General features: G+C 47.7%; 2 protein-coding genes across 2 annotated transcripts in view; one reads left to right on the top strand and one right to left on the bottom strand.

The window, feature by feature from the left end:
* The first annotated feature begins 517 nt into the window (after positions 1-517).
* On the top strand, positions 518-6,776 carry atxn10 (ataxin 10). Its single transcript, XM_086103945.1, has 11 exons — positions 518-657; positions 1,883-2,074; positions 2,136-2,218; positions 2,654-2,750; positions 3,009-3,173; positions 3,267-3,347; positions 3,431-3,587; positions 3,695-3,812; positions 3,996-4,183; positions 5,529-5,592; positions 5,782-6,776. Exons 1-11 carry the CDS (start codon positions 530-532, stop codon positions 5,964-5,966), a joined length of 1,458 nt encoding a protein of 485 aa, XP_085960071.1. The 5' UTR covers positions 518-529; the 3' UTR covers positions 5,967-6,776.
* Positions 6,777-7,749: 973 nt separating this feature from the next.
* LOC147186270 (protein Wnt-7b-like) overlaps positions 7,750-11,819 on the bottom strand; it is a 6,054-nt gene continuing 1,984 nt past the window's right edge. Inside the window, exons 3-4 of the mRNA XM_086103830.1 lie at positions 9,072-9,343; positions 7,750-8,615 (exon numbers count right to left, since the gene is read on the bottom strand). Coding sequence (XP_085959956.1) covers positions 8,136-8,615; positions 9,072-9,343 — 752 coding nt within the window. The 3' untranslated portion in view covers positions 7,750-8,135. The remainder of the gene's footprint in view (positions 8,616-9,071; positions 9,344-11,819) is intronic.

Genomic DNA, 11,819 nt, shown 5'->3' with positions numbered 1-11,819 from the left:
TATATAATCAACTGATCTGACTGACCACCGTCGTCGTGCTCCACGTGGCCAACCAAAACACGGAGGGGGGGGGGGGGGGGGCAACCGTAGCGGGGGGAAATCCTGTGATCAAACTTTACCACACTGCATGGAAATCCCAGATGCTTGTCCTGTGGCAACAACTGTCCCACAACTTGTCTTTAAGAGATGAAAATCTGGACTGCAGACTTTAAACATTGCACTCGGTGAATGGATTTCATATGTAGGAGGCGAACTTGTGTGAATTATTAAAGGGGGAGCGGCAACAATTGCATCTCACTAAACGCTGCATAAGTCAAGGGAAGTTAAGAGAGGGTTAAACCTACAATAAATGTTATCTCCTCCGTTCATTCACCTCTTGTGACAGTTTGTTTTCATCGAACTGTGTGATATATGATTGAAAACACTCGCGCGTGGTTGGACTCCGCCCCTTGCTGTGACTCAACCAATGAGCTTTTAGAGCTACTTCCGCGTTTGACCCACTCGCCCAACACGCGTGAAGCAAGAAAACATGGCAGCTGCTAGCAACCCAGACGACTTTTCAGCGTCTATCGCGCGTATTTTGAATGAAAAACACTGCCGCGAACACTTGGAGGCTCTCCAAACATTTTCGGCCGCGTTACGGGACCATACATACAGGTGGGAACGAAGTCGCGTGTTGTCTCGTATTTCGACAGCGGAGGTGTTCGCTTTCTTGCTAAGCTAACTGAACTGTCACATACAACTAAAGTAACTATTCGACGGTATTACAGCTTGTTTATCACCCTTTGAGTATATTTCTAAGTTATCCTCACCTTACATGACGAGGTGGGAGCTGAGGCAGGATTGAAAATGTTTTAAAAAGTCAAATCAGTTTGACTAGTGACCCTTATTGGGCTGTACGAGAAGGCCATATTAATACCAAGATGCATTATTTGAATAAGGTCAAAACATATTTGGAAAATAATGCAGCACTCCTGACGACCTCAGAACCCCCCCCCCCTGAAAAACTATTAAAAGCAGTGCCGCATGTGTCTTCTTGATTAGAGTTTATGAGCTGTAACTGGACACCAATTTCCCAAAAGCTCCAGAAACCATGAGAAAATGGCTTTCGTTGATCACGATTTCATCCACGCCAATGCACCTGCTCACCCCGTCCACATCCAACCAAAACCACTCCAGATCCTCTTCCTCCCTCAAACCTCGACTCGGCCTTGGGTGACCGGGCCTTCTGTTTTGCTGCATGTCAGACTTGGAAGTCTCTTCCACTTGACCACTCCACAATCAATCATTAAAAAAACATAAACAAAACAAAACGGGGGACTGGAACGGCTTAGGAACATTAATTCCAATGGGGAATATTGATTTTATATCGCAGCAAATGGAGTTGGCTGCTTGATCACAGGGTAAGATAAGAAAACCTTTATTAGTCTCGCAATGGAGAAATTCCCAATTCACAGCAGCAAAGTTATCAAAGGAAGAAGTAGAACAACAAAATATAGGAGCTGCTGGAAAGGCAGCCACTCACGCGGCGCCATTTTGAAGTCAAAATAACACAACACAACACGTAGGACACAGACAGTCGTGCAATCTTCACCACTTTTCTGCATACACTTTGTTGTCTGAAGCAGTTATAGATGAAAGAGGAGAGGGTCAAAGTGTCCTTTCACCAGTGGATCAGAGACGTCATGCTGAAAATGTGCACACGTCTGCTACAAGCTAAGTTTTGAAAGCAAACCCGAAGCTTGTAGCGTCCATTGACGAAAAGAGATTCGTTCACTTCTCCTGTCCCACGTAATCCGCTTCAAACTCCAAGGCGCGACTCCCTAAGGGAAATGTATCGTTATTATTAATAACTATGAGATTTTATTTGCTCAACCGACAGGGATGTTGTGGACCGAGAGTGTTTCTCCACTCTTCTGAAGCTCTTATCCCAACTAAGCGACGAGCTCAAAGCTGCCAGCGGCGCCCATCAGGACCTGAAATCCGCCGCTTTGCACCTGCAGCTCGCCGCCGAGTGCTTCCGGGCTTTGAGGGACTCCTGCGTGCAAAGTGCTCGCAACCAGAGCCTTGTCAGGTACCAACAAGGATCATTCACGTGCTTGTGTGGCCAAATGCCAACATCTTTCCTCTTTTAGGGAACTTGGTTTTGTTGATGTTTCCATTCAACTCCTGAGATTCCTTCACGCAAATTCAAAGAGCGGGCTTGGCATTTTTGAGTGTAAGTTAACCATTCCAAATGGAAGGTTTTAATAGTACAGTAATCCCATTTTACGATGTGTTTTAAGAACTGGTAGCATCATTTTCATTATGGTGACAGTCAGTCATAAATCAGATTGCAACAGTAATTCAAGTCACTTCAACTTTTTATGGTTCACAAAATAGTGGGATGTCAATATGTTGACTGCACTTTTTATGCACTGAACTAATCTAAACACTCAGTAAGTAAATAAAATACACGTTAAAAAAATAAAGCCTGCCGACCAACCGGCTGAAATTATATATTTTTTCTCCTGAAATTGCAGCCTTTGCGATTTAAAAATGGCTTTCTACTACGTTGAAATGTCGAATAAAATTAATTGTTCAGCCTCGGTTCAAATGAAAATTTTGGTCAATGTAACTTTTTTTTTTCTTCTTTCAATGATCTATTTTATAGCTCTGCGTTGTGCGATCCAGTTTCTTGGCAATCTATCCGTGGGGAACCAAACGTGCAAAGATGACATTTGGCGGCTGAGTTTTCCAGGGCTGCTCTTGTGAGTTGACACAATTGCAAGACGCTGTATATCAATGTAATCATGTCCAGGACACAGCGGTGGCAAAAGGACTTAGATTGTTCGCGTCGGTAGAAGTAAAGATGCTTTCTTTTTTTTCTTTTTTTTTTTGTCCAAAAAAAAAAAAGAATGGTAAAAGATGCCTAAACATCTACTTACAGGTGGTACAGAATAATGTAAAATACATCAATGCAAAACAGGCGCATGCATCACGAGCACGTTTCCCCAAATTGCGAGCAGGCAGCTGCTCAACGTGGACGACGAGAAGACGGTGAGCTACACCTCCATGGTGCTCCACACGTGCCTGGATGGAAGCAAAGTGGAAGAAGTGGCCGAGCTGCAGAACATCCAGCTGGCGCTCAGGGTGATGGCACTCTGCCAAACCCAGCCCGAGCTGGACTGGACGTAAGAGACCGTTGGCCAATTTGTCCATGTCACAAGAGAGTCCTCCCCGCCCCCCCCCTTTTTTTTTTTAATCGCAATTTATTTTTTTAACAGGGTCCTCATTGCAACTCAGCATTTTCTCAAGTCTTCAGCTCTGGTTGAAAACATGTACTTTGCAATGTCTCCCTGTGAAAGGTAATTTATGTAGATTCATACATCGGTATTCTTGATATCAAGCCTATCGCTGTCAAGAAGTGCCACGTGTGTGTCTTTTTCAGGCTGACCCTCTTAGAGCTGATCTCTGCCCAGCTCAGTGGCGGCGAGTCGCTGGATAGCGGCATCCCGCCCGGCGTGGCCCGTTTCCTCGCCTCCTCCTTCCAGAAAGGTTGCGGAGCCGTGCTGAGCCTCGCCACCGCCTCTGCCTCCAGTGATGAGGTACAGTACGTCCGTTATCCGTACATCAATGCTACTCAAACCTTTTACATTAAATACCATCGAAACCTGTGATGGTTGACTGGAGACGGTATTGCAATTCTCCGCAGGTTCTGCAGGAGGCGCTGACGGTGATCAGTCTGCTGGACGTGCTGTGTGAAATGACGTCGCACCAAGGACAGTTCATGTTCCTCCAGGACCATCCGGACCTCCTGGTGACCACCGTAGGTAAATCAAATCTCAAACAACAACCTCCCCTTAGTGACTTGACCCCGCCCCCTCCACCCAGCGCCCCACTCACTCCCCGTCGTAAAGGTGTCATGGCGGAAAGCAGATTCCCGTACGCATTCCTGCCCCGTAGTCGATAAAACACACATTTTAAGTGTCTCTTTCTCCGCTGTTTCCCATCAGAGCTCCTGAAGGAGGTTCACACCATCGGAAAGAGCAGTGAGAACATCTTCAGCTCGGCTCAGAATTTTGACTCCCTCGTCGACGCAGAGACGGACCCGTCCGGCCAGTCGCCCGTCGTTAGCTTCAAGGCTCACCTCATCAGGCTTGTGGCAAACTTGTGCTATACGCACGCCAACAACCAGAATAAGGTAGATCGATGCATAGCATACAAAAAAAACAAAAGAGAGAAAGAAAAGGAAAATTTGTTGCGCTTGCCCTCATTACTACACTCAGGACTGTTGCAGCTCAAAGTGCAAATTTTGCTCAGGTGTGTGAAAATCGAATATCTCCGGTCAACCATGTGTTTTATTGGTGGTCTTTGGTGAGAGACCATCTCAAATGGGATACGGGAACTTTGATTTTGAAGGAAGATTGAAAAGCGAGATAGATGGACGTCATGCTTTTTTATTTCTCCCCCACCCAACGTTTCTTCTTGAGTGCGTGATAATTTCACAGCGCGAGCAAGAAACGGACAGCCGCCAACTCAGCTGGATGACGACGGAGAGGAAATGAGTTTATAGACTCTGCCTGTTCCTGTCCTTACAAAGCATGTTCTGGCGCTCTCCCCTCTCGGCGCCTCCCTCCCTCGCTCGCCCGCCGCCGCCGCGATTTTATCAGCTTGCCTCCGTGGCCTGCTGTCAACGTATCACTCGTCACATCAAGATAAATGTTGGGGTGATCCGGGGAGGAGCTGGCCTCCGTGCGTGCCACAATATAGGGCCTAGTCCCGTTTAATAGGAAGCGATTGATGGAATGCTTGTGGGATGGACACCCTCAGTTGGCCTCTCCGTAATATTTATGGATGCCGATCTGCGGGCTGTCAGTGGTCAGAAATCACTCCGTATCTGTTTTCACCACGAAGGTTCCAGTAAGCCACATTTTACTCCGTTCCCCCGTCTGGAGAGATCGGAGCAGAAGATGTCCTCGCCAAGTGCCGAACTGGATGCGCATAAAGCTGAAGTCCAGTCGCTGCAGTGGAAAAATGCAGAGCGGGCTGTTTGTTCTCATCTCTGACAACACCAACAGCTTTTTTTTTTTTTTTTTTTAACACGGCGATTAGTTCTGGCGTTCTGTTTGGAGAGTAACCGCCGTGACAAGTGGAGGTCAGCAGCAAGCAAATACAATAATTGAGCCTATGGACGCAAATAAATGATAAGAAGCAGATGAAGCCGTTGTGACAGGCTGAGGCTGAAGCCACAACTATGCCGCTGCTTTTCTTTCTCTTTTTTTTTTTCCAATTTTCCCCCTGTAGATATCATTTGCCTTCAAATAATCACTCGGAATTTTCAAACACGGGCCCTATTTTCTCACTTATTATAAGAGACAACAACATTGGTTTTGTTGAGCGTGCTCTATTGCGATTGCAGTGCAGCTGGGAAAGGACTCAGCGGGACGGGCAGAGAATCGAAAAGAGTTGCCGCAAAGGGGGCCGATTATTTCGTATTTGTCGTGAAAGGAAATGACGTTGATTTACAAGTCCGTTTCTTTGCTCAGGTGAGAGAACTGGAAGGCATCCCCCTCATTCTGGACAACTGCAGAATCGACAGCAACAACCCCTGTATCCTTGGCGCTGGCGTCGGGACAAAAAAAAAAAATCGTATTTTTGTCCTCACGAGTATGTTATTTTCAACACATATTTTGAATTCTTCACTTCTTTAAGATGTCGAATTCCGTACACACTCATCTCTTGGGCCACCTAAAAGTGGAAACAAATTCCGTTGTCTCTCCTTATCGAACACCTCCCCAGTCATCAGCCAATGGTCAATTTTGGCCATTCGGAACCTCTTCGATCACAACCCGAAGAACCAGGAGCTGCTGGCCTCTCTGGAGCGGCGCGGCGACGCCGACTACTCTGCGCTCAGGGACTTGGGCTTTCGTGTGGAGGAGCGGGACGGCAGCTTGTTGCTCAGACCCACCAAGAAGGATGCGTGAGGTTCCCAAGGGTGGGGCACAGGTTTGAAAATTGTGGGAAAGCGAAGTTTAGGGTCAAGGACCGTTTCATTATATTTTGAAACCCACAAAAACGGCTAAGCTACGTTAAGAGTTTATCTGGCTAATAGCCGGTCAAATGTGAATGAAGCATCATGTCGCTTATGCTTTAAATCGAGAAGACAATCGAGCAACGACAATCCAGAGAGTCCTTTTGGAACAACTAAAAAATAACCAAACATTGTGTATGTGTTAGTAGAGCTAAGTAGAACTAGATTAAAGTTAACTTGCTTCAGCAAATGCAAACGGTCTTTTACTTTTTGTGTAGGCCATCAGTGGTCACTCTGGATGAGATGACAGGGCCTTAGAAGCGTGAGTTTACAGAATCCCCACCCGATACGCTGAATGGTCCTGACACTTGAACAATGTGTTGGTTTACGGGCCTGCCTCGCCCTGTTTGCTCTGTCTCCCATTTCGTTAATGACAAGATGCGCTGAAACAATCGGCCAGACTCTCCCCTCAATCCGCCGCCATAGTGCGGGGAGCTTACGCGGTTCCGGTCCCCGAGGGTTTCAGACAGCTAACAAAACAGCGCTTACTTGCGCTCCACCGGCTGGCCGCAATGCTTTTGAGCCCCACAGGAAAGAGGCTGTGCGAGTCATTCAGCGCCGCCGCGGCCGTCTGCTCACCTCCTAACATATTAGTCAGGGCCGCGACTTCTGCGCTTTCCCATATCAGCGTTTTGTGCTGCTTTGCGTGTGTCCCCCGCTGCAAAAATTTGGTATAAGGCTTAATAAAGACATTTGTACGCTACCCACAACGTTTTGTAATGACTTTATTGAAGCCAAGAGAGGCCAGATGCGACCCCCCCACCCCCCACCAAAAAACAAAACAAAATGGGCATTAAGAGGAAGCTCAAAATGTATCAGGGAAGTCAAGGGTTGCTTTTAGAAAGCAAGAATTATAAAAAAAATGCTCAAGTTTGTACTAAATTCACTCTTGCAGTCAAACTGAATTTCTGGTCTACGTTGCATCGCAAAAGGTCATCGTGAGAATCGGGGCTACTTTGGCGACGCACGAATTGCTGTATTTACAATTTAGAAACAACAGAATCAAGCCCGAATAATTTATAGCTGTCAAAAGTGACCGCCCCTCCCTCCCCACAAAGACAATACTAACACTTTTTTTTTTTTTTTTTTTTTTTTTTTTTTAGTAAACACTTCTTGAATGGCGGCGTCCTTTCCTTTTGTAAATGACATAAAGTGCCATGTTCCTCATATAAAAATATACTCTTCAAATTGTTTTGTCAGTTACATCAAGCCTAAATAAACAAGATTTAACACATGATGGGTGATGGACCAAAAATAGCTGCAAAGGCCCTTTTGGTCTGTGTGGTTAAGGCACATGCCATCCACCCAGGCGGCCTTAATTCCGGGTCTGAGCCATTCATGGGAAATGTCCGTTGCAGCGCGACCGGGTCGCGGCACCGCGCGGGCCTTGCGCGCTTTTCTCAGCCCTTCAAAAAAAAAAAAAGTGCCGTTCACCCCCACGAGGTTGGATGCTAAAAATAGAACGGACCCCGAGAAACACAAGCCCGTGCTTCATCAATACCGTAAAAGGTGACGGGTAACTAATCATGGCGACGAAGGACAGATTTGTCTGAATATTTCGCCAACGCTGACGACGTTGCACGAGTCCGGTTTGCAACAGTAGATCATCGAGAAGCAAAAAATAAAAATAAAAATGGTGACTTGTTGTTTCCATCCTCTAGAATTATGCAATAAAGTCTAACATAAATTATTTTAATTTCAGTGTTCAAACAGAATACAGTGTGAGTTACAGTCAGTCGTATTCCGGCTTTTTAGCCTTTGGGTGTTCCCTCACTTTGGACCGCAGCACTTCCAGTTAAGCGGTGTGCCCCTCGCGTTGCCGTCGTAGGAATTCTTTTCCGTACGCGTACGCGACGCCCTTTTCTATAGTGTCACTTTCAACCTTGTTTTGACCTAAAGCCTCGGCATAACCTATCCTTTCTCCCGCAGGATCTGTTGTTCCACACCGGCTCGTGAGGGAAGTTTACATCTCCCCCTGTCCTAAAAGGAGGTCCAAAAAAATGTGCAAAATCTTTGAATAAATACTTTGAATAAATCCCCTGACCTCGCACCCCCCCACGTTCTACTTGCAGGTAAAAACTTCTGCGTTCTCGCTGCAGGTGTTGCACCGGACCACGCAGCACCAGTGGAACTTGCAGTTGCACTGCCAGACCCGCGTGTAACGGTGCGTGTCGTAACCCCGGCCGCAGCACATCACGTTGCAGCCGTCCGTGTGCGCCGACGTTCCGTTGCAGAGTCGACCCCTCGTCCCCGTGCTGCCCGTGGCCTTGTCCTCCTCGCAGTAATTGGGCGAGTGCTCCAGGTACACCAGGTCGGTGTCGGTGGGCTTCTGGTAGGCCCGGCCTTCTTTGAGCCGCAGAAAGGAAGGCTGCCGGAGGCGGGAGGCCTGGACCGGCTCGACTTGAAGCGCCGCGCCGTAGCGTTCCTTGAGCAGGTAACCGATCTCACGGAATTGGGGTAGCGTGATCCAGCAGGTCTTGGTGGTGCAGGAACCCGAAACGCCGTGACACTTGCACTCCAGCTTCATCCGCTCTTCCAGGATCTGCGCACAAACACACCCGCTTAGTGTTGGGGACCTTTGAAATGGCGCCATCCGAAGAGCAAACGGTCACTCGACCGAGGTTGAGATCGCGCTGGATTGAGATCCTCGAGTCTCTTAAAGCCGAAAGAAACGTGGGACACCAGAGAAGATTCGTGAAAGTCTGGGTTGTCACTCACGATAAATGAGGGGTCATTGTACCTTTGTTCGGATACCGGCAACTGCGCTGCAGGTTGTCCGGGAAAGAGCTTTGACTCCTTGCGACTTGGACTCGAGTTGCCTAGTGTGACTTGACCAAAACTCTGAACTTGATTTAAGTGTGCACATACGTACGGGTGATAAACAGGACCGCCCCTCTTGACGGAAACGCGTCTTGTGAAAATAGTCATGTGACCGCGCGGTTTGACGTGTCGAGAAAACATTCCCGAAATGGAATCGGATCGACCCCGCCGCCGGTACCTTCCGTCCCGCCTCGTTGTTGTGCAGGTTCATCAGGCGCCGGGCGTTTTTCTTGATCTCGCGGGCGTCCACGAAGCGGCGCGAGAACTCCACGCCGTACTTGACGTCGGCCGAGCAGCCGCCCCACTTCCAGCCCTGCTCGCGGTCGTGGTAGCCCTGCTTCTCGCGGTCGCAGCCGCACTGGCTGAGGTTGCCTCGGCTACACGCCGCCGTCACCGCGTGCGCCACCCCGGCAGCCGTGATGGCATACGTGAAAGCCGCCTCGCGGCTCCCTGAAGAGACGTAGGACAAAAATCTTAGGTGCGGCCAAGAGAAATGTTGTGACGTGAATTGACCGCTGGGAATGAATTCATCGGTCTCCTAGAAACAAATATTAGAATCGAGCTTGTCGCTCATCGCTCAGTGCTACCGAGGGTTTTTTTTTTTTGTTCGTCCAAACGGGCCACCTCTGGTGCTACGTTGTCAATGTGAGGTAGCTGTGGACAGCGGTTGTTTCATGTCCCACATGGCTTCCATTAGAAGACGTCATCTGGTTTGCAGCAGCAGACTCTGCATGCAGCCGAGGCGGCGAAGAAGGTATTTAATTGCCCGCGATGCCGTAGGGCCACCGAAAACGCCGTCATACCATCACGGATGCCGACTTTTTCGGCCTTTTATATCAGGAAGCATCTGGATGGTCCTTTTGCCTCCTTAGTCAACAGGGACATGAAAAGCCACGATTTCCAAAACCAATTTTTGAAACACGGAGTCGTATGACCACAACGGACTTTTCCACTTTGCGTCATCTCAGGCAGAGCCCGAGCCCAGAACTTGCTTCTGGATGTTATTGATATATGGTTTTCCCGTTGCAAGGCTTAGTCTTACTCCTATTTATTTATTTATTTATTTTCGCCCCCTTTTTTTTTTTTTTTTTTTGGTTGATGCGGTGACAAATCGCATTTCCTTGAAATGGTCCTTCCAAGCCCAAGTAGCAATATCCTTTATGGACTCATGTCAGTTTTTAAATGCGGGGAGGCAAGGTCGTTCGAGATCGCTTTCTCCCTCGATTTCTACGCATTCTGCGGATATTTCATGGATATTATGGTTTGTCGAGGATGGAATCCCCATAAATTCCTGACAATTATTTCTGGAGAAATGTTGTTCTTAGACGCTCGGCCCCTTAGCCCACACGCTGTAGCGCCGAGCCTTTCAAGGATTCCCCTCAGGACGCAATTATCAGACCCCATCGTCTATTAACAACTACTTGTCGAATCTCGCAATCATTCCTCGCGCGCTTTCTGATCCCGAGGCCAATGTCTATCCGCTAATTTATGTCAAGTGTCCACAACTGCAGGCTGAAGTCATCAGCAGTTACGGTTCACTTGTTGTCCAAACTGCAGGAAAACACAAGTGACATCTACTGGCTGACCAGAAGAGTTTTTTTGGGGTTTTTTTTGTTTTACTGGATAAGCCTTCCTGTTATGTTTTATGTGTTTGATCAATGGAATTTCTCACACGGCTTAAATGTCTTCCTGTGTCCGTCTTCGGCGTTCCACATTGTTTTTGCAAGCGATACGACGGCGTTGAAAACCTCCGTTGCCGAGCTTGATTGACACATGCCCATTTCCGAGCAGTTTTTTTTTCTTTTCCGCGTGTCTCCATTTGAACTGGAGAATAAACACCCTCATATTTTATGGCATGCTGTGTAAGGGGGGGCCGGGAATTAATTTACTGGCACCACGGTGCGTCGGTGTAATAGGATATCCGCCCCCGCCAATCAGTGTAATGCGTCCTCTCAACAGGCCGCGGTATTAATGCACCGCGTCTCGGGTAGGAGCAATTCTAATGGCTCCCCTCCAACCTGACAAAGTGAAACCATCGGGCCTGCTGTGGGGGGGCCCCCCCCCCCCCCCCCCCGTACTCACAATCCATAACTAATAACAAACTCTGAAGTCTTCTCTCATCAGGCTAAATCTGTAGAATCCGCATATATTGTACAGGGAGCATTTCTCAAGGCATCAGGCGCATGCGACGGCCAAACAGCCATCTCCTCTCGCCGTGATTTGTTTGGATTGTACAGCGGCGCATTGTTGCCATCCAGCTGCCGGGCCTGACTTCAATTAGTGGTTAGCGTGATTCAACCCGGCTCTTTCTCAACTCTTAATGAGTTCAAAGGACTGGCGGTCAAGCAGATGAAGTGGTGCAGATGGTACATGAGTGCCGTTTCAGTTGACACTCTTGAGCAATTGCTGCTGAAACAAAACCCTCACTTATGCTAAATACGTTACGTTTAAAAAAAAAAAAAAAATGTGCAAAGGCCGTGAATTATGTTGTACTCATTTATGGAGCCGTTGCCTTAACCTGTTTTTCAGCATTTTGTTTTTGGGGCGCGTGGCTAAAACTGAGCCCAGTGATGACACCGCAATACCCCGATGGGATATATTGCAGCCGGCAATGGCTTCAGGTCGATATATTTTCACGGCTCGGGCGTGTGATTGTTTGTCGACGTAAGAAAGATGCCAGACAACGCTGCATGCATTTTTCCAGATCGTAGTCGAGCTATTTGATTGACAGGTGAGCGGGGTGTGGTTTCTGTACATTCAGTGGATGCGCCCGCAGCATTTGAGAGGGGTGGCAATGACATGATTTGCCGTGATCATTCAGATTTGGCAGGATTTTTAAAAGAAGCTTGTGAAAAGTACTGATTTGTGTTTTGAAATGTAGCGATTAAACATGAACAAAGTCATTTGAAAAAAAGTAAAGTAGACA

Source organism: Hippocampus guttulatus, chromosome 22 (genome assembly GCF_054856545.1).
Source record: "Hippocampus guttulatus isolate MCC_2025c chromosome 22, RoL_Hgut_1.0, whole genome shotgun sequence".
NCBI lineage: Eukaryota > Metazoa > Chordata > Actinopteri > Syngnathiformes > Syngnathidae > Hippocampus > Hippocampus guttulatus.
This window is presented reverse-complemented; position numbering and strand designations above follow the sequence as displayed.

What these genes read in the sequence shown, in the direction of transcription:
- atxn10 (XM_086103945.1), top strand. Translation starts at nt 530, where the DNA reads ATGGCAGCTGCTAGCAACCCAGACGACTTTTCAGCGTCTATCGCGCGT. An exon ending in TTACGGGACCATACATACAG is followed by an intron (nt 658 to 1,882) that starts GTGGGAACGAAG and finishes CTCAACCGACAG; the next exon opens with GGATGTTGTGGACCGAGAGT. An exon ending in CGGGCTTGGCATTTTTGAGT is followed by an intron (nt 2,219 to 2,653) that starts GTAAGTTAACCA and finishes TCTATTTTATAG; the next exon opens with CTCTGCGTTGTGCGATCCAG.